This window comes from Pollicipes pollicipes, unplaced genomic scaffold, assembly GCF_011947565.3.
Source record: "Pollicipes pollicipes isolate AB1234 unplaced genomic scaffold, Ppol_2.1 Scaffold_6052;HRSCAF=7182_pilon_pilon_pilon, whole genome shotgun sequence".
In the NCBI taxonomy this organism is placed as follows: Eukaryota; Metazoa; Arthropoda; class Thecostraca; order Pollicipedomorpha; family Pollicipedidae; genus Pollicipes; species Pollicipes pollicipes.
Genome location: NW_023596805.1, coordinates 4154186 through 4182125, shown reverse-complemented (window position 1 = coordinate 4182125; position 27940 = coordinate 4154186). Strand labels below are relative to the sequence as shown.

General features: G+C 52.3%; 2 protein-coding genes and 1 long non-coding RNA gene across 4 annotated transcripts; 2 read left to right on the top strand and 1 right to left on the bottom strand.

Annotated features, from left to right (window-relative positions):
- Positions 1-714: 714 nt before the first annotated feature.
- On the top strand, positions 715-1446 carry LOC119104489 (uncharacterized). Its single transcript, XR_005094944.1, has 2 exons — positions 715-946; positions 1270-1446. It is a non-coding gene; the product is annotated as an uncharacterized LOC119104489 (long non-coding RNA).
- Positions 1447-16040: 14594 nt separating this feature from the next.
- On the top strand, positions 16041-21335 carry LOC119104710 (zinc finger protein 77-like). Its single transcript, XM_037228425.1, has 4 exons — positions 16041-16080; positions 16417-16602; positions 18437-18681; positions 21198-21335. Exons 1-4 carry the CDS (start codon positions 16041-16043, stop codon positions 21333-21335), a joined length of 609 nt encoding a protein of 202 aa, XP_037084320.1.
- Positions 21336-22010: 675 nt separating this feature from the next.
- On the bottom strand, positions 22011-27358 carry LOC119104505 (40S ribosomal protein S14a). 2 transcript variants are annotated; one of them, XM_037228217.1, is made up of 4 exons: positions 27309-27358; positions 25177-25416; positions 23965-24117; positions 22011-22154 (listed from the first exon to the last, which is right to left on the bottom strand). In XM_037228217.1, exons 2-4 carry the CDS (start codon positions 25411-25413, stop codon positions 22089-22091), a joined length of 456 nt encoding a protein of 151 aa, XP_037084112.1. In that variant the 5' UTR covers positions 25414-25416; positions 27309-27358; the 3' UTR covers positions 22011-22088. The 2 variants fall into 2 exon arrangements, with proteins under 2 accessions (XP_037084112.1, XP_037084113.1); XM_037228218.1 differs by having other exon boundaries at positions 27305-27348.
- Between the last annotated feature and the right edge of the window lie 582 nt (positions 27359-27940).

Genomic DNA, 27940 nt, shown 5'->3' with positions numbered 1-27940 from the left:
GCGCGCGCGCGCGCCGCCGGCCTGCCTCTAGCGCTGTGTCTCTGTTCGGCAGCGGCGCAGTACGGCGGCGGACGCGAGCACAGCCGACCGTACGCCGACGCCTACAGCTCGTGGCGACAGTGACGCGTGCGGGCGCGGCGGGGAGGACTGCGTGCGTGCGCGTGTGTCTGGAGTGTGCGCGCGTGCGTGCGAGAGAGGGAGCAGACGGTGGATCACGCTGGTACAAAGGCCCGTGGCGGCGGGCGAGCGGGTGCTCCCGACGCGGCATTCGTTGGTGTTCTTCCTTGTTTTGCGAAGCTTTTGCTGTGACGTAGGCGGACGCGCGTGGGTTTATTTTCTATGTGCGGACCCGCGGCTCCTAGTGCGGTCTTGGCCCACCAATAAATCGCCGAATGGTGACACGGTGGTGTCGGCACCTGGACGAGGCCTGAACGTGTTGGGCGCCTGGCGAGCGGAATTGCGACCACCTATGGGGCTGGCCGTCCATCAGCACCCCTATGCAGTGACGTTTTACAGCTGTAGACTGTCGCATGGGGTGCCTCGCGATGCACTGAGTCAGGGTAAGTGCGCGGGCGGCCCCTTTTTCGTGTCTGTGTGAGTTCTGTGGGAGGGGTGGGGGTTCTAATATTTGAAATGAACGCAAACGCTGAGCTTAACTATCGTGTGATCCTGGCGTCTTCCGCGTTATCTGACGGCAACGTCCGCTTCAGGATACGGCGGCGACTACTACGGCGGATACGGTGGGTACGGGGGCTACGGCGGGTACGACAGCGGCTACGGCAGCGGCTATGGCGGCGGCTACGACGGCGGTCAGGGCTACAGCGGCGGCAAGCAGCGCGGCGGTGGCGGCGGCCGGGGCGGCAGCTCGCGCCACCAGCCGTATTAGCGCGGCTGGCCCCCTTCCCCCGTAGCTGTGTCCTCAACCGCGACCACACATCTCATCAAGGTGAGGCACAGGCTGGCTTGCGAGGTAACGGACAGAGCGACCGAGCTTCGTCCCGGAAGTGATGCGTCACCGAATGGTGATGCATGATGTGCTGTTTTTTTTCTCCCTGAGTCGCCCAATGGTGGTGCGTGATGTCCTGGTGTTGCTCCCAGACTACTGTAACTCCCCCACTACTATCTCCTCAACTAGGCTCATGCTGCATGATGATTTTCACAGTCAGTTCTGCTACTGATCGCGTTGACGACCATCGACTCCTGAAGTGATCTCGGCGCGCGTCCTGTTCGTCGCCCACCATCGTCTCTGACACCCCACACGTCCGGCAGGTTCACTGCACCATCCGCTGGCTCGCCTATGGCAGGGCCGTCCATTCCGCGCGCTGCGCGTGCTGGGCTCCGCGCTCGCCGGTCTCCGCGCTCACCGGTCTCCGCGCTCGCCGGTCTCCGCGTGTGAGAGTTGTCTGTGTCTTGAACTTGCGCCCGAATACACGGGTCTTGTGTACCGAGCAGCGTTTTCGGGATGGTGTGACAGGCTGCTAAAATGGGTAGAGAAGAGGCGGTTAGAACATGAAACAAATGACGCGAGGGCGGAAATCGCACGTTGCCGGGCTTTGGTAGAATCATAGACCATCAAGACTATGTAAAAAGGACGAAGATAACACCAATGACCGTAAGAGCGCCGAAGCCGCCATACACCAGTGGCCGTAAGGGCGCCGAAGCCGCTATACACCAATGACCGTAAGAGCGCCGAGGCCGCTGTGCGTATGCAACATATAGCTCCCTCACTACTATCTCCTTAACTATGCTCAAGCTACATGGTCATTTTCAGTCAAATGTGCTGCCAGTTGGTTGCGTTGAGGATCATCGGTTCCTGAAGTGTGCTTGGCGCGCGTCCCGCTCGCCCACGATCGTCTCTCTGACCCCACATATAAATCATTAGTACTTGAGTAATTGGGACGATATTCTGAACGGTTTGCGGTGGTGTCCTGGTAAGCACGCTGGTGAGGTGTTGCGGCGTTTCTGCGTTCCGTGGGCGGTGAGACGAGCAGAAACAATTTTCTTTCCGAAGACTGGGGAGCATTGTTGCGATTAACAGACCAACGATGCCCTACCCCTTAACGTCCAACGGCCACTACCGTTTCCAATCGCACTTTAAAAAACGGGTTGAGGAGATATTAGGGTAGCGGCAGCCTGGTAACATGAACTACATGGGTTGAACGCCAGGCCACGGTAAGTGGGAACAGCAGCGTGGGTTTTGATGGCGGGAGTTTCAGTGCTCTGTTCTACGCGGTCTTTGCCGAGCTGCCGCGCGATACCCTATCGGCGATATTATTATATAATGTATCACAATGTCGAGGCGAGATCACTCAATTTACATGATATCCAGATCGGTCTGCCGAGAACAGCCACGTTGCGGCCTGAGAAATAGGCGATGCGTATGAGGCCGGGCGATGGCGGCAAAGTGAAATAAAGATTCTTTAAACTGCTTTTAATTGCCTCTTGACTTCCCAACGCCCAGCCCAATCAGCGGGGTGTTGCATGGCGCGACTGATTCTGAATACTGTGTGCGGAAGGATCAAATTAGCTTATGAGAGTAGCGGACGAGCACGACAGCAGTTCAGCGAGAGGTTCAGTCCACGTAACATTAAACTGCCAAGTACGCGCCCCCCCAACGGGCTAGGGAATCCCCAGGCGGGTGATCGCATGGGGGCGGGGACGTGCGCAGGGTACATGGGGTCTGCTTTGGTATGTATCAGGATAGAAACGAGGGTCAAGATTAGCGAACAGCGCGTCCCACTCGTGGCCGCTCCGTCCAACCGTGCCGAGCTGCGATCGATGCAGTCAATTAGTGCGAGACCCGCGTTTTTCCGGGTGGCTGTCAAGCGTTTTTTCCCACTGGTCGCATTATGTAGCGCAGTCTAGTGCCGTTTCTACGTCATTTGTTTTATTTCAACGACGTAGTAATTTTTGAATGCCTGATAAACTGGTTTTGAGGATAATCGAAATCGACAACACGTCATGGCTATGTTGGCAGTGTTTTTGGTCTGGGTGTTTTGATTACAAAAACGTTGCGGATAGAACGCAAGTCTATGGACGGAAAACTGAAAACCAAGGGGGATCGGAGAAGCGTCGACGTGCTGTCTTTGCGTCGTGAGGTGTGCTAGTTGGTGCAAAACAACGCTGCCACGATTGTTGCTATTCAGAAGGGACAATTTTATTTTCTAGTGTGTTTATGCTCCATAGGGCTGCTGGCTAGCGCCCCTGGCAAAATCAGGGGATCGGACTGGTAAGCTGGAAAAGGATGATGTGCTGTAGAATGATAAAATGCGCTTGCGCTGAGGTAGGTGTGGTTGGGTGGAAGCGGGGGTGTTATATTGTAGCATATTTTAACAAAGCCATTGTTTTTGCCCAGTTAGTGGCATGGTGCTCCCTAGTGCACACATGAAGGCAGTCAATATTACTTCTGTCATACATAAGGTTGATTGTTCGTCTTGGTTCAGCATGGTCAGTTTTATGCTATTTCCTTCTATGTTGTGTGATAAAGGCATCAATACATCAATGCATGAATTGAATGCTGAAAATTTCAGTATGTAGCATAAAGAAATACACCAAGAACAGTACACCAAGAATAGCTTTTGCTGGATGCATGGGAAGGTGTGGTGTGTTGTTCTGGTTCACATGGCGCATTTATTTTTGATCGAATCTTTCTAGGTATGCAGACTTCAAAATTTCTGGAAAGTTTGGCCATCAGTATGTGGGTCACTTCAGAAGCAAGGTTCACATAACAGTGTTAACTTGTTGCTGGACTTTGGTTTATAGCATTGCAACAAAGCAGAGTGCTCATCAGATAATACTTCAGTTGCTTTGGTTTTTTTAGGCTAAAAAATTGCTCTGTTGGGGCAGTCATTTCTAGCTTGCTATTAGTAGGCCTTTTTTGCTATGCCTGATTCTGTGAAATGTGAAAATGCAAACATGTGAGACCAGTATTGGTTTGAAGGAAATAATAGCATGAGTATGTAATAAACAGCCTACTATTGCTGGGAAAGTATTCCTTAACACATTGTTTGGGGCTGAAGGTCAATTTGATCCCCTAGGAGTTGTGACACTATGATGAGAATTACATGTACTTTGTAAGGCTCCTGACTTGCGGCAGGTCAAAGCAGTCAGTGGCTGTCTGCCAAGGCAGTTTCTACAGAATCATTCCATCTGATGCAACAGAGTGTTCTCAAAGCCATGCATCTCTGAGCTGGTTTCATGGATAACACAGGAGCCAAACTGGAGATTATAACACAGTCCATTGACCTATCTTCAGGTACAAAGGTCAGACTAAGGTCAAAACCCATCTGTGTTTTACTAGATAAATGGCTTCTTGGAGCTTGCTTTATAGGGTACTTTCTAATGCTTATTTCTAATCTCATGATAATTCAGGCTGCAACAACATCTTGCATGGCTTTCTTAAGAGTCAGAGTAAGTCACTGACCTAAAACAACCTGGCTCAACCATTCATTGTAGTAACATTACCCATGATATAATCCTTGTGCATATTCAGATTTGAGAATCAAAGCAATCTCATAGGGTTTTGGTCACCATGACCTGATGACCATTGCAAAAGGTCAAAAAGGTCACAGACCTTACAGTGACCTTTTGCTTAGAATGGGTGTGCAGGCTCAAGGTGGTTACATTAGACCTGCCAACATTTTGGTCATCAATCTTGAGTTCAGGCTATTTGACTTTAAGGTCACAACTTATTGGCCTGAAAATTGTACACAAGTAAGCTCACGTACAGACCAAACCACCCTGTGAATTTGGTGTCTAGCTCTTTCAGTTTTTGAGATCTGGGGAGGGTAAATTGGTATCCACCCAAGCAAATGGTCATCATCTGCCCACCCAGGTGGGCATTGATGTTGCACAATGGCTGCTGAAATAGTGAACCCTGGGCATCTCGGTGTATTCTAAATTTGCAATAGCTGACAATTTGTCCTCCATGAAATTTGAAGTTGTACATAACCATTGCATAATCAAGCTGATTTCACTGCACATCATGACCCCAGGTGAAGCCATGGCAAGGGTTTCCAGAGTCAGGCTAATGGTCTAAAAATCTTGGGACAGATGTCACATACTATGACTACCCAGTCACACAGAGGATGCCACATGATCTCAGGTCACTGAAGACCATGATGAACATTAACTCCCTAATACCCTTTTAGTCTCTGGCTGCAAGTAATGTGAGCTCTAATGGTCTGATAGTAAATATTTGGCAAGGGATTGTATTTCCCATGCTCTACACAGCTGGCTGCCCTAGGAAATACAACATGGAGTATTTCTGCCTCCCACACAGTACATAAGCACTGGTGGCAGAGTTCAGTCACCACAGACTGAATGAGTAGGTACCAAGTCGGGTGTTGATAGTACAGTGGTCTATGTGTCTGTGTTAACCACTACACATCTGGGAAATGGGAGTCACAGTACCCAGTTCATGGTGCCTGCTCATCCTTCCCTGGTGAGAGGCAGGCTGTGCCATATAGTCTCAGCAGCTGAATGTTTCATGAAGCCCCAGTGACGTCCATGTATGTACCCATCAGCTCATCCCAGTTCCCCCATCAGCTTAACTGCAGTATCATCTCATGACAGTGTTCCAAAGCATGACAAGCTGAGCTTGAGGTGAGATTCAGATCCAGAATGGCTAGTGAAATAATGTGCGAGTCATTCAGTGATTTCCAGGCTTAGATTTCAGCCAGATGCTTCCGAGGTCAGACAGCAAAATTTCTTTCATGTTTGCTCTCTCATAAGGTTATGGCAACATTTGCCAATTAAATCACATCAGGTCCAGTCAAAAGTAGAAGTGTCAGAACATCTAGACCAGTAGCAAGTGAGACCAGTAAGTTTTCAGGCATGAGCCCCCTGGTTGGAACATTCTGTTTGGGATTGATCTGCCCTCTTGCTAGTTTTACTCAATACAACCAGAGCTGAAAATATAGGTATCTAGCACTTTCAGATTGCATAGATTTAGTAGATTAGGGGCACACCTTCAATAAATGATGCATTGGAAGGGCATTAGATGGCAAGCTGTGAGGGCATTTGATGGCAAGCTGTGAGGGCATTAGATGCAATGTGAGGGCATTAGATGGCAAGCGTGAGGGCATTAGATGGCAAGCTGTTGACCTAGCACCAACTCAACCCACCAGTGTGCAGTGGCACAGCCAGGGGGGGGGCTCATGGGATCCCAGCAGGCCTAAATTTTTATTGTTCTGTGCATAGTTTTTACCATGGCATTGCTGAATATAATTTGGGAATCTGGTGATCAGAAACGATTTTAGCCTTAGATTCACATACAGGTTTAAACACTCCATATAGACACATATACAGAAGCTACCATGAGCAGTGCATGGGACCCTGTAGTTGTATTTTAGGAACAAGGCTAGCAGAGAGCTAAGTGAGCATGTAAGGCATACAGCTGAAACAATTGGCAAGGCACCAGGGCAAACCAGCATCCATAGCTCAAAGCTCATTGATGCGCTAGGTTTATTCTGATAGTGTTTCTGGGGTTTGCTAGTCTGCATGCAGTGTGCGATACTGTCAGTGAGGCTAAGGCTCAGTCTTAGCTAGTATCATATATATATATATATATATATATATATATATATATATATATATATATATATCAAGAAGGGGCTAAGGCTTGGTCTTAGCCCTTTCATCCCTTATAATTTTTCATGTCATCCTTAATTGATTTCATTCCTTTTCATTTCATCCTGTATTTATTCGTCCTTCATCCTTCACCCTATTAGCCCCTTCATCGCAGATTGTGGTAGCCCGCAGCCGCCGCAAATTCCGGCTGCACCCTTGCCAGTGTGCACGATTTCTCCTGTTCCAGACTATGAACAACCAAGAAGTTTTGCCTGAAGTGGGATGGCTTCCAGAGCTCCATCACGTCGGTGTTTGATCACCTGCGGCAAGATGAGGAACTGGTCGACATCACCCTGTGCTGCGAGGGCCAGAGGGTGAAGGCTCACAGGATGATGCTGTCTGCGTGCAGCCCTTACTTCAGAGACTTGTTCAAGGTAAAAATGCGTGGAATATGTAAGTTATTAAGACAGAGATATGCATTGTGATGGTGATTAGTGGTTAGTTTGGTCATCCAGTGTGCACTTCACTCTGTGTCAGAATGGGTATGTCTCACTACAGTGAATATTCCTTGTGCACAAGATTACTTGATAGTTTCTGTACAATGCCTATGCAAGTGGCATTTATTAGACAGCTCACAAGATAGTAATATGTGACAAAAGCACAAATTGAAGGAAAGCGCTTGCTGACAACCGAGTTTAGCGTGCTGGAGGCGCCTAAGACATATGGTTTAGCCTAAAACGGCGTCGTATGTTCTCGGCCAGCGCGTTTTAAGCGCCTACCTGGAATTTTGTGCTCAACATCCGTTTACGTGCATTGTAGGGGTTGCGGGTAGTGTAGTGGTTAACGCGTCTGCGTTAGCCACTGCGCGTCTGGGAAACCAGAGATACGAGGTTCGATTCCCCGCGGTTTCACCCCTCCTGTCAGGGTGAGAGGCAGGCGACGCCATGTAGCCTCAGCAGCTAGTTCGACGTAACGCCCAATGGCACATGATGACACGTGCGCTGTACTATTGCTATTCAGGTTGTACATGATGATTTTCAGTTGAAAGTTAATATCGTAATGAATGTTGTAGGGAGGATGTGCCCCAGGACCGGTGAATCAATACTTACTGCCTGTCCTTCATACGGAGCATGTTCAGTATGTGGCCGGTACGTTGCAGGACAACCCTGCCAGCAGATGGTGTTCTTCCTGAAGGACCACGTCGGCCGCTGACCTACGGGCCATCAATAGAGTTCATGTACAAGGGCCAGTGTGAACGTGTCACAGACTCAGCTGGCCAGTTTCATCAAGACAGCAGAGGATGCTAACAGATCAGGGGTCTCAGTGGGCCGAGGCGTAGGACCAGGTTAGTAGTCATGCTCCGTGTTACAGAAGGTGTTCCCTGTTCGTGCCTTGATTCCCTGTCTTGCCTTTATTTCCTGTTTGCCTCAATGTACCTGCCTTGCTTTGATTTCCCGTCTTGTCTTGATGCCCCCTGCCGTTCGTCTGATGTCCCTGCCTTTAATTTGATTGTCCCTGTCTTGTCTTGATGTCCCTGTCTTTCTTGATGTCCCTGTCTTGCTTTGTTGTCCATGTTGTCTTGGTGTCCCTGTATTGCGTTGATGTCCCTGCATTGTCTTGATATCCCTGTCTGTCTTGACTTCCCTGTCTTGTCTTGACTTCCCTGTCTTGTCTTGATGCCCCTGTCTTGTCTTGATGTCCCTGTCTTGCCTCGATGGCTCTTGACCTCCTGGAGCACAGACATATAGGAAGCGAGCCATTCCAGCCCATCATCGAATACAAAATACAAAAGTACAAAGTCGTGGGGAGAGCATTAGGGGAACTAGTTGGGCCTACACACTGCAAGACATGACCATGTATGTACAGTGCTATAAACACGATCGAAGTAACTCTGCCATCCGAAGGCAATCCGACAATGAGGCTTCATGTGGGGCTGTGAGGCTATTCTTCAGGAATGGAGTTTGATTGTAATGTAAAATTAGGAGCGACTTGCGGTCGGGAGACATCCAAAGCTATTTTTCTTAACACATAAAAAGGTTTATTTTGCCGAAACCTGGAAGTGCTTATTCTGAACAAGTTGCCTATTGGTGCTTAGCCCTCTTTGCGTTCGGACGGCAGAACTACGGAATACTTCTGCCTGTGGCCGTTTAAAGTCTGTCAGAAGAAAGGACTTCGGCCCGCCTCGGCAGCCGTGCCTGGAGGCTGCGCAGTGGCGGCTGCTTGGCAATGAAAGCGCCGCTTGTCCATTTCAGTTCGCGATGTGTCTGTTCTGTAATGCAGCTGAAACATTTGGTGGTGGAGGTTGGGATGCGTTGTGCGTTGTAATCAGGGTCGTAGCTCAGGCTACTGGCGCGCGTGATATTGCGCTGGAGTGATGAAGCAGACTTCCTATTGGTCATGGGCTTGCTGTTCGCCCAAGTCCGGTTACCATTATTGAGTCCTGTGCAGCCTTGTCCTGCAAGTTTGGCAAACAGTGCCGGTTGTCTGTCAGGTGACACGCGGCAATGGCTAGTCGTTGGCGGTGAGGTATCAGCGCATGTGATTGCTTTTCCACAACGGGTAAACATGCACGGTCTGTGTGAAAGCCACGGGGTTATTTGTCTCACCATTATCTGGCCACCTGTGTTGACCTGTTGTGACCTGTACTGACCTGCTGTGCCCGGCGCTGACCTGTTGTGACTGTTAGGATCTGCACTGACCTGTTATGGTCTGTGCTAACCTTCTGTCTTGTGCTAGCCCATTGTGACTTGTGCTGACCTGTTGTGACCTGTACTGACTTGTGTCGGCCTGTTTTAACCTGTGAGATTTGAAGGTCAGCCATTACCTTAGGTCAGTTCTTGATTGACAAAGTAACGGCCCAAGATGCGAAGAGGTGACATCACGTTTAGCTACTTCACGTGGATGCTGCTGCACCATCTGGACTCACTGCCACACTATATGCTGTCTGGTGAAATATCTTTTGCAGCGCAGTAGTTTGTGACGTCTTTGGTATCAATGGCGAATGACGAGAACCGCTGCCGTGTAATTAACCAAATTAAGCGAAGGTGTTGGCGATGAGGCAGCTGGCACTCTCCGATCGTCCCGTGACCTCCGTTGACCCTGCCCGCCGTCAGTCGTCGCCACCGTCAACGCCGTCGACGGCGGGGCGTCGCGGCGCGGCGCCAGGCCGGCAAGCCCGCCGGCCAAACGGACGCGCCGCTCCGGCTCTCCGGGCTCGCCGGTCGGCCGACGGCCCGCCAGCCCCGTGGAGCTGGGCTCCGATCTGTCGCCGACGGCAACGCCCGAGGTGTCGCCCGGTCCGACGGCGCCGCCGCCACCGCCGAGGGGACAGCCGCCGGCGGCAGGGCGGCGCCGGTTGGCGATGGCTTTAAGGTACGTGGCCGGCGGGAGAGGCTGTGGTGGGGGAGGTGGATGACGGGGACCGCGTGCGCGGGCTGGTTTCGACGGCCAGGGCTGCAGTAACGAGAGAATGGGGAGGGTGTGCGTTATGTGCAGCTAATGAGTAGCAATGTTTTTGGAATGGGCGCGGCGGTTTGTTTCGAGAGTTGGCCCGTCTTGGTCAGCGTGGCGGGTACGGGTCATTGTTAAGGCTTTCTGGCTCAGTTGGAGCTTTTACTGAGTTACTGAGTGTTGTTTTTACTATGTTGACGTGTCGACGGCTATTGTGGTTTCACTGTTACAACCTTAATTGTCTTTCATTCAACAATATTGTCGTGTACCATTGCACCTATGCACCATTAGTTTCTCAAGTAGCCATGCAAATAGTTTTACACTTATCAAGGGAAATTTTGCGCGACCCGATCGACAGCCATCTGCCCACCACAGTCCGCAGTGTCATACGGCCGTTCGATTTTCGCTGAGGCTGCCTCCTCAGCGAACCCCACTTCCTTGCTCGTCAGGTGGAGAAGGAAGATCTAGCAGAAGACGGTGACGTCAGCCTGGACACCACGCTGGGCTACGTGGCCGAGTATGAGGGAAGCTTCGGCGAGCAGGACCTCTCCATAGGCGGCCACGACGGCGGCCGGCTCGGCGCCGATCCCACAGCGGCCTGTGAGTTATGAACAGCTGGTGTGGTGGGGTGGCTGTGAGTTATGGACGGCTGGTGGCATTGGTGAATTGGCAACATGACGGATTGCGGCAGCCAACAGCAATATGACCAATCGATCGATCAGCAACATGGCCTATTCGTGGTGCGTTTATCAGCACCAACTTTTTAACATGGCCACGTTTTCCTTTTGCAGTTCTCAACACACAGCATATGAGACCTCCCTGACACCCACTTGTTAAGTCAAACAGGATTCACAGTTGACATGTTACCGAGGCTACGTCCGACAGCTGGCATATTACAACCGGTTGCTATCAGATGCTGCGAATGTTATAATTAGCTGGCAACACACCTACGTTGTCAACATGTTTCGTGAAACAAATTGTGGTGGCTACCTGGCAAGATTTTGGAAAGAAACGTGGCCTTCTCTTGTGCAGCGATTGAAACTCAAAGAAATCGGGAAGGGATACAGACGTTTAAAGTTCTCAGCTTTCCTCGTAACCCTGTGAGCCGCGCGACCTTGACCCCGCCGTCGCCCCGCGCGTGCGCCTGCCGGCCGGCCTGACCGGTGCTGCCCTCTGTTCCAGTGGCCGCGCTGGCGGCTGGGCCATCGCAGCGGCTGCGGGACGACCCAGCGTCACAAGGTAGGCCCGTCGTGACGTCACGCATCCCCCTCCCCGCCCCTGCGTCTGGCCGCCTTATGAGCCGGTGGTCGTCTCGGCCTCAGCATTGCAGAGGACGGTTCTTGTTTTTGCATGTTGAAGCTTACCTGCATTCATCATTTTTGTATGAAAACATGGATCGTATCGTATCTGGGTGCATGAGCGAGATGTATCGAGATACATTGTGTGACGTCGACGTGATTTCCTCGTGCACTTGACCTTCATATAAGAAGTGCTATATCGCCACATTTCTCCAGCGGCTTGTGTTTTATTAGTTAAAGGGAGTGCTGCACATTTGAACGAGGTTTTGAACGGAAATAGCCATCTTGAAGACCTTTCGGTGAAGTTCACGGCCCTACCCTTATTAAGGCCCAAACTTCTCTAGTTTCTGAGCTGCAGGCCCGCGAAAATGAGGGAGTATTTCTGAGAGTATTTCAAAGTCACCTTCGCATGCATGACGTCATAACGTCGTCATTCAAATCTGCCATTCTATAAGCCATGTGGCGATCAAGGCCGAAAAATATAATCTTCGAGTCGCTCATGTCCGACGTTCGTGAGCACGATTTCCAGGTGCAACGGCCATCCATTTGCTCTCAATCAATGTCGTGCAGGATACGATGGCTTAATCAGGGAGTGACGTATGGAGGAGCATATTTACTAAACAGAAAAATTTGGTTGCCTAGAGCAGTCTTTTCCACTTGAAAGCCCACCAATTGTTAAAAGTGGGCTTATCTCATCAAGTGTGATGCTTGGTTCAATATCTTGAAATGTGGAACATTCCCTTTAAGTATTGCGAGTTGCATCACCCCACGGAGCAGTTGGACGCGGTCCTTGTTGAGAGATGCGTGCAAACCAGCTGCGTTGCCACCGGCACCACAAACAAATGACCGGACCTTTGCTGAAAATGTGGACACGGCTGCACTCGAAGGCGATAATTTTACTGACATCGACAATGCATCGCCGGGTCTGTGGCTTATATAGGTGGGCCTGTATTTGCTCAATGTTTATAGGTCAGTTTCAGCTATTTGTGCGTCAGTCCTAGCTGACATTTGCACTACCGTTTCGCGGTTCGTGGAACATGCCCACGTGTATTGTTTATTGACCACTTTTAGTGAGTAGAATATGCCTGCGCGTAAACTTGGCATAGACACCAGCCACATCGATAGAAGAAAGCGTCTTGGTCTTTGCAGAAGTTGTCACTGGCCTCAACATCTCGCCATTCTGAACACGTTTTTGAACTTATGGGCCGTGCTCATATTCCTTCCTTTGGGGAATGTTATTCGTCCAGTCGCCGGCAATAATCTCAGCGCTTCTCAGAAGCTTTGAACCAAGTGTTTTGATCTTCTATTCATAAGTTAGCTGAACTTTTGTTTGTAAGTCGTTGCTTGCAGCCAGGATGTTGTTTGAATTTGGTTGCACTTTGTCTCATCTACTTGCATCACGTTCTTCTCTCGCATGCCGTGCCTTCATTTAGAAGATTCTGTGTCAGCGAGTCGAGGCAGATAGCACTTGCCATAAACGCGCAATAGCAATTGACCGGCATCCAGGATTGTTTTGCCGCGCTACGCATGACCGCAGTTGTAGGACATGACTCATCCATATTGGAGGTCGATGCCTGTGTCTGTCGCGGCCTTTCCATGTGTGAGGAGGCTGAATTGCATGGACAGGGCGGGTCCCCTCGGGTGGTGCCGATGCTCAGCGCCGTCACTTGTAGTCGTGCCGCCCAACTGGACGCACGAGCCTTGCTTTGTCATGGTTACGCCTCGTTCTCTTTTTTAATGGGGAACGCGACGCGCGTCGTTGCGTTCCTTTTCAAGCGCCAGCTACTGTGTTAGTCGTAATAGCGCCGAGGGGTCATGGCATAACCAGGATTTGAACCCGGGCCCCCACGTGGGGCTCCGACGCGCCAACCACTCGGCTTTTACGTCCCTCATTGCAACCCTGATCCGGGCCAATCGGGACCATGGTGTCGGAAGCTTGCCTCGGACGCGGGGCAGTGGAAGGGGTGCTACTGAGGAATATTTCCGTGATTGTCGCCGGCATTTATTTGGGGCTCAGGAGCAGGACTGGTGCTGAAGTGGTGCTAAGCCGGGGTGGGTGCTGAAGGGGTGCTGAACCGGGGTGAGTGCTGAGCCAGGGCTGATCGTTGGGTGGTGCTGAGCAGGGGTTGGTGGTGAGGTGGTGCGGAGATGGGACCTTATGCAAGTAGCTGGTTATGTCGCGTTGTAACGGTTAGTGCTTTTTGCTGACATGATTTTGGCGCACTTCGCCTATAAAGGCGTTATAGCTTGTCGTGTAGAGGGAAAATGTAAGATGTCTAAATTTTGGATGGCGTGGGGTCTAATTGCGAGCTGGAACGCCGGACTTGCAGAAAACCACTACCACGCGGCATCGGCAGTCCTCTGGGACAGCTGAAGCAGCTGGGGAAGCGGTAGCTGGCCATCCAGGTGGATGTATGGCTATAGCTTATGCTTGGCTTTCTCTTCATGTGCTCTCATGCTAATGAAGTCCAAGTCCACAAATCTATAGATGAGGGACCCTGCTTGTTGTTATCGACGCCACAAACACTGGACGCCACACATAAACGCTAGGCGCCACAGGCGCCGCTTGCAAATGCGGGTAGTGATTCCAAAGAAGCGGCTTAAAATGCCAGTCTTAGGCCGAGGTGTTGGCGGCATGGTTGGCGTAGCCAAGACTTCTAGCCCAAAACTTTGGCATAGCCTGGGTCAGGCATACATGAGTGCTCAACTTTTCGGCGCGTAGCCGAGCCATGTTTCTGATCGGATGAATCAAAACACGATGCTCCTAAAATGACAGCAATGCTGCTAAACTGGCACTCGTAGATATGCATACTCTCATGGAAATTGGATGAAATGTAGGCAGTGACGCAATGATTATATTGGTAGGTCTAGATGAGTTTAAGTTTTGAAATGCGTTGAAATGTACCGCAACAAACATGGTTTTAAGACGGTCTTAGGTTAAGACATACTTTTGGGAAGATAATGAAGGGGGCCCTGGAATTTGATTCTGCAGTGCTTTAAGTTTTTCGATGAAAGCGGCGCCACAGCTGTCGCTACCGGTTTTTATGAATGGTGATGATAAAGATGCAACGGCAATAATGCATTTCAGAAGTGACGTACTCATAATTTTTTACGCTGCTTCATGTAACCTGATAGTGTGGTCAACATCTGTGGTCTCAGTGCTCTCTGCCCATTTGTCTTGAGAAGATTTGTCAGTGCTCCCTGCCGATTTGATTTGAAAGGTGGTGCCCCCCGTGAGGCACCACCTTTCCGTGGTGGGGGATTGTGTGCCCCAATGATGTTGCGGGCGGTTGGGGAGGCTTGTAAAGCGCCCCTTCCGGCCAAAGAGGAGGAGCCAGACTAAACGTGTCTCCCACAAGGGCTCTGACTCGTTCAGGGTAGGGATTAGCGGCCCTCGGCCCCGGCTTTCCAGTCTTATCTGGGTCTCGCCGTACCCCGTTGGATCCGCAGGTAGCGATGAAGGCATCCTGGTCACTGAGGGAGTTGCCCTGCGGGTCAGTCGGGGCAGCTATCGACACGTGGCTTTGGCCCGAATTTGTGATCCTGCGGATGCCTCGTGAAGTCTCCACACGAGGAAATCGGCTGGTCAGGCGTCGTGTTCTCGCGACACTGGCTTGAAGGCAGGCAGGCCATGTGGTGGGCGTTGAGGGGCGGGGGGGGGGGGTGGCCGGCTGCAGCCACACCGATTTGTCAGGGCTGATTTGGACTTCCATAATAAGTTTCGTAAAGATCAAATTATTTCGTTGTGTAAAGCAAGGAATGGTGATCCAGGATGGCGCTGGACCATTTAATTTGCGTGGCGTTTGAATTCCGTTCTTCCGGACGAGTAAGTTGTGTGCACAATCATGTGGGAAAGGAGGTCAGAGGCTTTCTAAGAGTCACGCGATCTAGCCGCCCCCGGCCTCTTGTCCGCGTGGAACGGAACGGTGCAGTTGCCGCCACACCCACTCTTGTTTTTTTTTGTGGGGGGGGGGGCTCCATTTTCACTCGAACAGTGCTGCGAATTCCTGGCGCTGTGTGGAAGAAGCGTGCGTTGATGCTCAGCGATAACTGTATCAATGCTATCCGGGCCTGGAATATGTTTAGTCCTAATGTTTGTTGAAGGGCTTGCTATCTAAGGGCGCGTTCGGCCGGCAGCTAATCTCGGAAAATTGTCCGGAATGTTGGAAATTTTCCGGAATGGCGTTCGACACTGCCGTCATGGAAAATTATCCCAGATAATTTTCCGTAGCGAGGGAGAATCGCGGAGGATTCTCAGGGCATGGTAAAGGCGGAGAATCTGTTTTGGCTATGCATAGCTATGACCGTGGGCTGTGGATGACGTATGAGAGACTAATCTGGGGGCGAATTTCCGGACCGGCCCAGTAAAAATAGAGAATCTCCGTGGACGATTGTCGGAGAGAAAATTATTCGTTGAATAATAAACATTTTCATAGTCATACAGTTTATATGCGCACGAAATCGTAGCCTGAAATATATGCTACAACTGAAATGTCTGCCGTATTTTGATACAAATAAAGGTCCTATTGGGCGTTCACGAAGACCAGATCGCGCAATCATAAACTGCCAGTACTGGACTCGACTCCATGAGATTCGACCCGGGATATTAAGCACTGCTGTGTGCGGGCCAACCCCGAGCCTGGTCATCAGCGGAAATCCACGGCATCGTACTTCGAAGTCAGTGTGTTAGATACACCGGTGCTGCCCGGGCCGGGAGCGGAGATGCGTCAACTGCCGGTGCCGGATCTGGACATCAACGGAGGTCGGCCGCATCGTGCCCGAAGCGTCTGTGGCACACGTAGTGACCACAATGGTGGCCCACATCAGGCTGTTGAAGCCGCCACCCGCGCTGACGTATTCAAAGCCAGAGCCGGACGGCGAAGCGGTGAATTGCTCCGGCGGCGCAGATGTACGAATGATGAGCCCGCAAGACTTTAGCGACGCGGAAACTGACGAGACTGAACCCCGCGAACCCGCGTGCTGTCGGCCGCCGCGCCTGCCATCTGTCGCCCGAAATTGGAAGCTGCGACACAATTGCCCTGCCATCTGTTGCCCGAGAGCGGAAGCTGCCACGAGCCTGACCTGCCCTCTGTTGCAGGCAAGAAGAAATACGCCTGCGACATCTGCGGCAAGACGTACGGTTACCGAGACTCAGTGTACCGGCACAAGCGCACGCACGAAGGCAAGACGGTCTGCTTCGTGTGCGGGAAGGTGCTGAGCTGCCTGCCGACGCTGCGGGAGCACCTGCGGTACCAGCACAGCATGAGCCAGGAGGAGGTGGCCTGTATGGTCACGGCCCGGACGGGCGCGGCGCCGGCGCCGGCACCAGCGGCGGTGGCCGAGCGCGCGCAGGAGTGAGGCGCGGCGAGTGTGGAGTTCGGCTGCAGTGAGTGTGGAGTGTCACTCATTGGGCGCGGGGCTGCGTTTTATGACACGCGACGTTGAGGAAGTGCGGAGTGATCCTCAGCGAGTGTGGAGTTATGCTTCGCGACTCGGCACTCGCTCGGAGTGTGCCGACGATGTGAATCGGTGTGAGACGATGTGAAGCGGTGTGATGCGGTGTGGCGTGAACCGGCCACGGTCACTGACCGCGATCTTGGCCAGTCGGTGAGTTTTTCGGAGGCTAGAGTTGACTCAGCGAGGTTTTGACGGATGCGGTCCGGCTTGCCAGGGCGCCCCGCGTCTGGCTGACTGATTGGTGCCTGGCCTCAGGTTGTGGTGATATTTGGCGGGGCCAACTTGATCGTTTTGTAGCCATGCTTGCGGGGCGTTTGCTCGTGTTTCACCGCATATTTTAGAGGTGGACTTACTGGATTCGTACTGGCGACTTTGTCGGCGAGTCGTGGAATTGTCGATGCCTTTTCCGAATAGTGCAGGGATGAAGACTGGACGAGAATAATGTATTGTTTGGTCAGTGTTTGGGTGTTCCTGCTGCCGGAGGTGGGATGTGTCCAGTGCGTTTTGTCGGCATTACTGGGCTGCCATGAGCGCCGTACGAGCTGAGAGCGCGCTGTTACAGTTCCACGCGCCGTCGGTCGCTCTAACCTCATCGGAAAGGGAACGGAAGCTGCCAACCAGACTAATTACTTGAGAACCTGCCTGCATATTGGAGGCCGTTTACTGTCAGCTGAACGTTGCCACCGCATTTTTCACTTCGGAGTTGTTATATGTGAGACGCCGAGTTTTTTTTCTCTAAAAAATCGCAAGCGGGGAGTGCCATATAACTTGCAGAGGAGTCATGAGAGAGCAGATTAGATCAGATCGGACCAAACCAGAGCAGAGCAGAGCAGAGCAGAGCAGAGCAGAGCAGAGCACGCTGGCTTTGTGTCAGCGGCCGCCGTTTTCGGAGAGAAGGCCGGCGGTGCTGGTGGCAGGGGAGAGCGCAGTGCAAAGTGCCGATGCTCAGGCTGCGGAAGAAGCTGACTCAGTGGGCTGAACAATAACAGCGTTGCTCTCGCGTGGATAGTGAGAGCTAACCATCGGCAACGACATCTAGGGAGTCTTGGAGCAACTAAACTGCCGGTGAACGAAGCAAGTAGATACCATCCGCTTGTTGGGAAAGGACGTTGACACTTCACGTATTGATTTACGAGCCGAGTGTTTCACGTGGTAGCCGAGAGGACTACGCAGTATGGCGTACGACGCAGTATTATGTACTGGCAGTGACCAGCTGATGGCTTGCGTGCCATTCGTTGGCTGCAGAGAACTTCGGACGAGTCACCACCGTTGTGCTCAGCTGTTTTTTTTTCTTCGTTTCGCTCAGCTGGTATTATGCCTTTTCCTGCATCATAATACCAGCTGGGAAGGTTGGAAGCGTCGGCACGCTGACGAAAACCAATACAAACTAGTGATGGCCAGTGAACGCCTTCACGCAATGACATCGAACTTTGATCTCCGGCGATTCTGAGCCGACGACCCCTTGGCCACCCACGCCTCACGAAAAACACCTCGGCATCCCGCGCCTTACGAAAAACACCTCGGCCTCCCACGCCCCACGCATAACACCTCGGCCACCCACGTCTTGCGTACAACCACCGGCGCCCCTGCCCCGCGGGCAACCCCTCGACCTCCCACGCCCCAGGCTTTCGCACCCTCGTAACGACGCCGTCCCGTTCCAGCGTCAAAGCCGCACGTGTGCGGCGTGTGCGGCCGCCGGTACCTGCACCGGGTGTCGCTCAGTCACCACGTGAAGAAACATCAGGGCCTGACCACGTGCCGCCTGTGCGGCAAGGTGCTGGGCATCATGGCCCACCTGCGCACACACCTGGAGATCGTGCACGGCATGTCGCGGGAGGCTGTGCGCGCTCTGGTGCCAACCCGGCAGTACGCGTGGGGCAACGGCTACTCGAGCCTGGCGCAGGGCGTGGCCGCCGGCGGCGGCGGTGGCACCGGCAGCGGCGGCGGCGGCACCAGCAGCGGCGGCGGCGGTACCGGTGGCGCGGGGCTGGAGAGGATTGCCACAGGACTGCCACGCAGGGAGGACGGCGGCGCTGAGGGGGTGGAGGGGTTGAGAGTGGAAGGCGGCGAGGAAGGGGGAGGGTTGAGAGTCGCGGGGGCGGAAGTGGGTGGTGTAGCGAGCGGTGCGCCGCCAGTATCGGAGTGCGTTTAGGAGTGTGTTTAGGAGTGTGTTTAGGAGTGTGCTTAGGAGCGTGTTTTGTCAGTGTTTACAGGCGCTTCTACTGCGTGGCCACTTCGCGGAGCGTGTTTAGGGAGCGGAGTGTAGCGTAGTCGATGTTGTGACAGGTGGCTGAGCTCGTCTTGCGCCCATGGACTCAAGGTCAGTGGCACGGAAAGGAAAGCGGGCTTCGGATGTTCGGGGTCGTACCGCGGAACGTCTCTGTTGTACGGTTGTACGGTTGTACGATTGTAAACATTGGAAGTGAAGAAACGTTTTAAGTACCGGCACTAGATGTGAGCAATGCGTTGCGATGGTGGCTCGTGGTTGTCCTGTTCCACGTATTCGGGTCGGAGGTACAATGACGTCATGTGTATATATGACGTCATATGTGTGACGTGCACGCACACCTGCCGCTGGAACAGGCGCCATTACATTCGGTACGCAAGCACCTACGTGTGATATGGTCAGGCAATGACACCATCCCCTCTCTTGGGAGTGCATTATTGATGATCCTGTGTTGTTCTACATCAGCTTTTAGATTTGTTGTTCGAAAACTGGCATTACAGTGCATCTTGTGCTCCAATTTAGCTCGGTGCTCTCGTCCGCAGGGTGTGGCGGCGGTGTGGCACTTGCCACCCTCAGGTTATCTCATAGCACTATGGCACTAATAAGATGCGGTCGAGACTAGAATATGTATGGATACGTACACGGCGCAAAATACCACGAGTGCAAATACAACCTTTGAATTCGCTGGTGTTCCAACTTACATCCCACCCTGCCCTTAAAACCACCGTCACTCGACATTGTGTATCACGCAAAGGGTCCATGACGGCGGACCAATCCGGGAGCGCCTCGGACGGTGGGTCATAAATCAGGATCATGTGCCTCGCGCCGTGGCAACAAGAGCCGGCACGATCAAGTGGTCCGTCCAATCGCATCGCTTTTGCACATCCGAGGGAGGCATGGTGGAAACGTCGGGATATAATTACATCTAGCGTTTATCGTATGGCTTCATTGCCTTTGGAATAAGAAACCATCGAACAAATTTCTTATGGATGTTGAGCGATCTCTCTGAACTACAAACGGAGCAGTTGAAAATGCTTCATTTCATTTGGTTAACAAGTCTGAAATCATTGAGCAATAATCCCACCCTGTCAACTTATAAATTCACAAGCTCCGCATTACTGTTCAATAATTACGATGTGTCAATTACTTAATTACCAAATTAATTAACAATGTGCCAACTTTGGTAAATTTTGGGGGGCCGAACCGAAGGCCCGATAACCTAAGTCCCCCATTTTTTGTCATCGGATATAGCGCACTTCGTTTCAATTAAACGCAAGACATGTTTTTAATCTTTGTAACATCTATAAAAGTCTAATTTAAGCAGTAAAGACGTCATGCAGGGTTGGGTCCAAGGAGTAAGCACTGGACGCAAGCGTCTCTTCTGATCGGCACGTGAAGGCGTCCCTTTAGAGGCCACTGTAGGGCGCCGATGACGCTCTTCTTTGACGGTCATGGAATGCGGCAAGCAGTTTGTGGGGGACGGAAACGGGGTTAGCCATGAGAAACTAAGGTCATCCACACATTCCACAGCGTTTCATTTTAACGTAACAAACCATTGTCCTATGGCGCTAGGTACGTGAAGCTTATCACATTGTTTATCCGATCAGCTGCTACGATTTGTATCCTGTGGTGAGAGCAACCATGACTTTGTTATCAGAGTGCTACGAGACGCCACTACGCCAAAATCAAAGGAAGGTCAAAGAAGATAGTCTTTGCGTTATGATCTTTTACCCAGGTTTTTTGGACTCCCAACTAAAAACATTGGGGGGGAAGTCAATATTGGGGGGGGGGGAGGGGCCAACTCAACATTGGGAGGGCCGGGGCCCTCACAAAGGAATACAGATCGGTACCCGTGATAATTCATACAGCTCTTACGCATCGGCCCACGCTACGGTAACACCACATTTTCATAAGCTTTGTCTCATCTTCCATAATGCGGTTTGCATGGCCTCGCCTGAACATCTGCTGAAGACGTCTACACCACGGTACAATTAACGCTAAAACCACCTAACGTGGAGGACCGCGCGGGCGCACACAGGCAGCGGTGGCGCCATCTATCGCAAGACGGCGTCACCAAGCCATCGCCGGTACCCGACCGTCGTTGACCAGCTCACGCCCGCACTGGCTCACGTGACGCAAAAACTGCGCCGCCAACGGACGGCGTGTTCTCGGACCGCATTCCCCATCCCTTGGAGGCCGTCGCGCTCCTGGCTGCCGCCACGCTCCTGGCCGATGTCGCGCACCTGACTGGCGTCACGCCCCCCACGTCGGCACTCCTGGCTGACGTCACGCTCCTGGCCGACGTCGCGCACCTGACTACGTCACGCGTCTGACGTCACGCCCCTGACTGACGTTACGCTCCTGACTGACATCACGCGACCCCGCGGCGACCAGGACCGCGTCCCGAGACCGCTACCGGCACTGGCGGACCGCGAACAGACGCCCCCGCGAGACCTATCGCTGCGAGCAAGACAATATCTCCTCCACCGGGCCATTTAGCACTAATCGTGAAATGAATGCCGTCTCTCGCGCAGACTAATCCGTCTTCGGACGGACGACCGAGCAGCAGACTGGGTTATTAATCTCAATACTCGTGGGCCGTGGGGTTGAGGCATAGCAAGCACGCTGGCGCGATGCGGGGGCCGGCAGCACATTTAATGATGCACGAAACCCGAACTGAACCATTGCAGGACCAGATAAACCTACGCTCACCGATTTGTCCACACCGAACTTGCCGATTGAAGCAAAATCTTTCCACCTTTAGTGCCTTGTATCATCATTCGTCCACACCGCTGCACCAGGCATGCTTTTGTTTCATGACCGACTTACACCAGCACAAGCCAAACCACCACACTGGTGCCGTATCACGGCGTCTACCTCAGCTCCACCTTGGTCCACCAGTGGTTTCACCGTTCCACCGAGGTCCACCACAGGGTGGTTCCACCGTTCCACCGTAGTCCGCCAGTGATTCCACCGTTCCACTGCGGTCCACCGGGACAAACACCGTCAGCTGGCCCATACAGCCGTGTATTCGCTCTGTCTCGCGGTAGCGGCGGTACAGCAGCCTCAGCTGATGTGGTCAGTTCTCACAGGCGACGGCCGCGGCGACCTCCCTTCCTCCGCGTGCTGTCCGTGGGGATGGGCGTCACGTCCTGCAGCGCACGGAATCACAGGGTCAGCTCGCGGGATCACAGGGTCAGCTTACGAATCACAGGGTCAGTTCACGGGGTCAGCCAGCCTGCGGGATCACGGTCAGCTTACGAATCCCAGGGTCAGCTCACGGAATCACAAGGTCAGCGCACGGAGTCCCATGATCGGCTCACGGAATCAGCCATCATCAGCCATCAGGATCAGCCACGGGTCAGCTCAAGGGATTACGGTCAGGTCCCAAGATCACACGGCCAGCTCACGGGACCAGCCGGCTTACGCCATCACAGGGGCAGCTCACGAGGTCACCGGTCATCGAGGCTCGGGTCAAAGGGCAAACATCGGCCTTTTGAAGGGCAGGGGACATCCCGAGGTCAACAAGTCACCTGTTGTCAGGTCAGAGGACACATGCTGGCACATGCCATACGGGATATCTCAGTGTCGCCGATCACCACGGGTCAAGCGAGGGGCACGTGCCGGCACACGGACGAGTGAAATCTCGACGACGCCGATATCTGGAATCAACCTACACCCTAGACCGAAACACAGGGAGCCGGCAGACCGGTACGACATGAAGATCACGGATGCGGACCAACGCTAGGGGCGATGTGCTAGCCTCGAGAAAAAGCTCAGCAGTCCGAAGGTCTTTCTTGGGGCAGGAAGCACGTCCCATACAAACATTTTGCCATGCAGACAGGTACATCTGGGGTCTGGGCACGGACAGGCACAGGACGTGCTTACAGCCGACCAACAAGGAGGCACACACTGGAAATGCCAGCCTAGCGTACTACATGATGCATTACAATTGCAGGTAAGTGTGAAAAGATGGGGGGAGGGGGAGGGTTGATGCGGCGGCGCAGCACATCACTTGGTCCGAGTTTGAAATGCACAAGGGATTGCATGCGTTTTGCCTGCTTTCGAATCGCCGGCTCGAAAAAAAGTTCCACTGGCTTTCCGTGACACTAACCGGCCAAGTCACCGCACAGTCCCGATGAAAAAGACGCATTGTTTGGTGACCTCGAAAGACCGCTATCATTTGACGACCACAACCGGCGATCACTTGGAGAGCACAACCCACAACCATTGACAACAACCCACGACGAACAACCAGCCGCCGTAACGCAACCGCGTTGGCCGCATATCAAGCAACGCGGCATGCATTTCGCCGTGCTCGCATTAGCCTTCGCGCTGCACCGGGCATGTGTGAAATGTGCGCACATACCGAGCGCGCGTGAGGGGCCCCATCTCCTCAGCCTCCCCACATCGTTGGCGCGACGCAACCCGTGTTCGCTTTAAGGTTGGCGCAGAACACGCTCCCACGCAGCTATTCAAGCAGCACTAGCGACCGGCCACATCCTACGCCTAAAATCATGCAGGTAGCAGCAGTTAGGAATGGAACTGGTCGTTCCGCGTCATAGTCGAGCGCTCTTCTCGCGTGAGCCCCTGATTGCTGGTGATTCACCCACGGGCGGGCGTCAGCGCGCCGTGCGGCCCCTCACACAACTACAGAGGGCCCCGAGCAGACACCCCGGGTGCGGTGGGGTGGAGAAATGTCCGTCTCCTCAGTCTCCCTCGGTGCCTACGAACACTGTCCCCATGCACCTGTCCCAGTCCGTGTTCAGTGTTCCAGTCCGCGCGGGGGTACGTCGTCGCACCACCCTTCCCGAGCGTCAATGACCGGCGGTCACACCGCGCCGCACCAGCACCCACTGGGGAGAGACCGCGACCCTCCGGCACGAGCCGCCCACCCTACCCATCGCGCCGCTCGGCCGCCACCACACCACCGGCGCCGAGCCTGCCACCCCCGCTACTGACCTCGATGCGGCCGACCTTCATGCCGGAGCGGGCCAGCGCCCGCAGCGCCGACTGCGCGCCCGGGCCGGGCGTCTTGGTGCGCGTGCCGCCGACGGCGCGCAGCTTGATGTGCAGGGCCGTGATGCCCAGCGTCTTGCACTTCTCGGCCACGTCCTGCGCGCGCAGGCGGGAAGAGACGGTGACGTAAATGCAAGTTGGAGGTGAGGGGACAGGTAACACACAAACACACATGCACAATGAACCATCTGCCAGGTGGTGAGACTAAATGGGCTGTGTGGCAGGTGCCCTGTTGAGATATGGTTATGATGGGGGTGGGGGTGGGGGTGGGGGGGAGGTGGTGTCAGGTCATAGTGGAGTCCAACAGGTCATGAACAGCAGGAGGTTTCATTTCTTTCAGACACATTCCAGGAAGCATGGCTGGCATTATCAGACAGGTTGACCCAGCTGATGTGGAACACATTGTCCCTGAGTGAGGCTAGCTCGTGTCCCAAGATCTACATGTGGAGCATGCCCATCCTTGTCACGACGTTTTTTCGACCTATGCACATTACAACAAATGCATTTTGAGTGCTGAATATACAGGTGACACGCATAACACAAGAGAACTTTGGAAAAGGAAACAAAGTGGGAGTTTGCTAGTGACCCTCCTAACCCCTCTTATGATAACCTCATCTCAACCAATTCTCAACCAACTGACCTCCCTGACCTCCTTCACTGCAACCTCACCCAAACAAACTGGCCCTCCTGACCTGCCTTGTCCTGACCAGCCAGCCAGTAAACCAACCAACTGAATCTCCCCACCCCTCTCAATGTAACCTCTACCCAACCCACCAACCCTTCTGACCTCCCTTGACATAACCCCATCCCAACCAGCTCTTCTCAGTCACTCACATCACCCCAACCAACCCTTCTCAGTCACTCACATCACCGCACCAACCCTTCTCAGTCACTCACATCCCCACTTCTCACCTCCCTGCCATGACTACACCCAAACCAGGCATTCTCACATCCCTCCCTCACAACCTCACCCCAAACAACCCTTCTCAGTCACTCACCACATCACCCCAACCAACCCTTCTCAGTCACTCACCACATCACCACAACCAACCCTTCTCATCTCCCTCACCACTCCATCCAAATCCACCTTTCTTAACTAACTCACCACGGCTTCACCCCAACCAACCCTGCTCACCTCCCCTGCTGTACCCTCACCTGGGCGGCCAACATGGCGGCGTACGGCGACGACTCGTCACGATCAGCCTTGACCTTCATGCCGCCCGTGACGCGCACGATCGTCTCCCGGCCCGAGAGGTCCGTCACGTGCACGAACGTGTCGTTGAAGCTGGCGTAGATGTGGGCGACGCCGAAGACATTCTCGCCCTCCCGCACCTGGGGTCCGAGCGAAACCTGGACCTGGTCCTCCTGCTTCTTACCCTTCTTAGGTGCCATGTTCTGCGGGGGAGAGGGTGGAGGTGTCATCCAGGTCTGGGCATGGTCTGGAATGGTCTGGAATGAAAGTCATGCCATAAATTGTTTGACTTTGCTTTGGAATGTTCCACATTCAACAAAATATGGTTGTATGATAAAAGAAAATCCATTTTGTTTGGGATGTTCACAAAACCATGTAGTGTCCAGACAGGTGGGAGGATAAGCCTTAGGGGGAGGGGGAGGCCAGAACCAGGTGGAGTTAACACAGCTTTATAGTTAGGCACTCATATTGGAAATTCAGGGACAAAGTGCAATAGTATGAATTTATGGTGGTAAAGCCAAGGTTAAACCAGAACAAATGCAGACTGATGGAGGCAGAAGCCTACAGTTTCTGAAGACTTTCTGGCAGGCTGAATTATAATGACAGTACCTGGCACTCTTGCCAATGAAATCATGTCAAAACCCAGTTCCAAAAATTCAAGACCTTGCAAAACTGCCCTGCAGTATAACCACTCAAATAGCATAACTGCTCTATAACACATCCTTTCTTGACTACCTGGATGTCTAAACCATCAACTGTGGCATTCTGTGGTGCTCATCTCATGGACTGACAAGGTAGCCCCAAATGCAGGAGCACCAGCCCAACATAGCTGGTAACTGCCCACAGGGGACAATCCTAGCCTGGAGTAATAATGTCATTATACATAAAGACAGGTCTCCAGTCCTGTGCCACAAAGCCCATTAACAAAATTATCACCCAAACTTGAGCAAAGTTCAGGCTTCCATAGGCTTCTGATAAATGTCACATGTTTTGCTTTGTAAGCTCTCCTGAACCACAACTATGGTAACAAATGCATGGCCACAAGTATATGCTCACAAACAAGTGAGTAATGACATGGAGCAAGAGAATGATGCACTCCTGTGTAACCACCTGAAATGCTACTTTCCACCTGAAGATTGCAATTCAGCCAGCATAAACCTCTGAAATGGCCTTAGAAAATATCTTATTCTGCAAGAGAACAGAAAACACCTTGCTCTCTATCCTTTTACAGAAGCGCAATGCCTGCAGGGGCCACATTACCACCAAGGGCCATGGCACAATTTGCCCTCTTTGGGTAGCCTCCATCAAGAAAACCCCTGCATAACACATCACATCTCTGCCTTAGGTTGCTGACAGCATCCCCTGCCCGGTACCAGGAAGCTACCTATTTGAAGGAAATTGCCCCAATTATATAGTGCCTCAGCTATGCTTAAGCAAGGCACTGTCAAGATCTCGAAGGTTAGCAAACTGGCATATCTGCTGATGGCCATATGCAAACATTTACATTACAAAGACAGCTACCACTTTATAAGCTTCACAGTCAGTGATCAGGGTCAACACAAGCAACACACCTTCTGCAAACCCACCCTTCTGAGACTTAAAACAAAATTTAATATTAGCTCTGAACTGAACATATCAAAAGAGCAGCAATAATCAAAAGCAGCTCTGCAGCCTCCTCCTTTGAAAGCATGACAAAATGTCAATCAAGTGCTCAAGCTACCCAGAAATGCTCCATACAGTTCACTTAAATTAACAAAAGCCCAAGAAAACATAACAATGCCCTTGCACTGGAGCAATAAAGCAACAGAATGAGGAAATGACATAACCACGAGTAACAAAGCCCTCACCCAGGAGGGTTTCACGTAAGCAATACTCGATATGCCGCCAGAGAACTACGTACACACCATTAACCGTGCCCAAAAACAACACTACTTTAAACGTGTGAACAAGTGAGCAGGGTACACAGAGTTTTCGGACAAACACATATGAGTTGAGCCGCGCCGAAAACATATAATTTGTCCCCAAACGAAAGATCAGTCAAAAAATTCCGTAACACACACGCAACGCAAGTGATTTTCGCAAGATACTCACGCACCAAATTCGCCTACAATACTTGCGACGGGAAAAGGACGGGCTCGCGGCGCTGCCATGTTAACAAACAAGAAATATGTTCATTCTTCAAGACAATTTTCAAACCACAGATCAACAAGTGCCTGGAGGTTTTATCCATGCAAAGATCCGTGAAACAAATAAGCCTTTTAACGAATTGGAAGAAATATTTTAAGGTTCTATAGGGTAATCAAATAATTCAGAATTTCCCAGTAGAGGTGCAAACTTTTGATGAATGCTGCCCAGCCTGTACCTTTATCTGCTTTCAGTGGAAACCCTTCTCCATTTCTGGCCAGCCATTATAAAAATTTTCCGTCGACGGATCTAGTCACATCAGGGGGGGAGGGAATCAGGGGCGTAGTTTCGCTAAACGAGTTGGGATGCCGAACAATGATGAATGTCAAAACTTGCCCCTAAAATATGCCAACACGCAGGTTATCCTGTGGATAAAGTCCGCTGTCATCCGAAAATTTTGCCTGGATGGGGAGCTGGAGCCCAACTTGGAGGGCTGAAGCAGCCACAAACTGAAAAGGAAACTACACTCCTAGGAAGGGGGCAACTACTCCCTGTACTTAAGGCCAGGCAAAGAACTATGCTATAGAAACCTATTGCTGTCCC

What these genes read in the sequence shown, in the direction of transcription:
- LOC119104710 (XM_037228425.1), top strand. Translation starts at nt 16,041, where the DNA reads ATGCGTCAACTGCCGGTGCCGGATCTGGACATCAACGGAG. An exon ending in GAGCCAGGAGGAGGTGGCCT is followed by an intron (nt 16,603 to 18,436) that starts GTATGGTCACGG and finishes GTCCCGTTCCAG; the next exon opens with CGTCAAAGCCGCACGTGTGC. An exon ending in ACTCGAGCCTGGCGCAGGGC is followed by an intron (nt 18,682 to 21,197) that starts GTGGCCGCCGGC and finishes CATCCCTTGGAG; the next exon opens with GCCGTCGCGCTCCTGGCTGC.
- LOC119104505 (XM_037228217.1), bottom strand. Translation starts at nt 25,413, where the DNA reads ATGGCACCTAAGAAGGGTAAGAAGCAGGAGGACCAGGTCCAGGTTTCG. An exon ending in CCGCCATGTTGGCCGCCCAG is followed by an intron (nt 24,118 to 25,176) that starts GTGAGGGTACAG and finishes CTGCGCGCGCAG; the next exon opens with GACGTGGCCGAGAAGTGCAA. An exon ending in TGAAGGTCGGCCGCATCGAG is followed by an intron (nt 22,155 to 23,964) that starts GTCAGTAGCGGG and finishes CGTGCGCTGCAG; the next exon opens with GACGTGACGCCCATCCCCAC.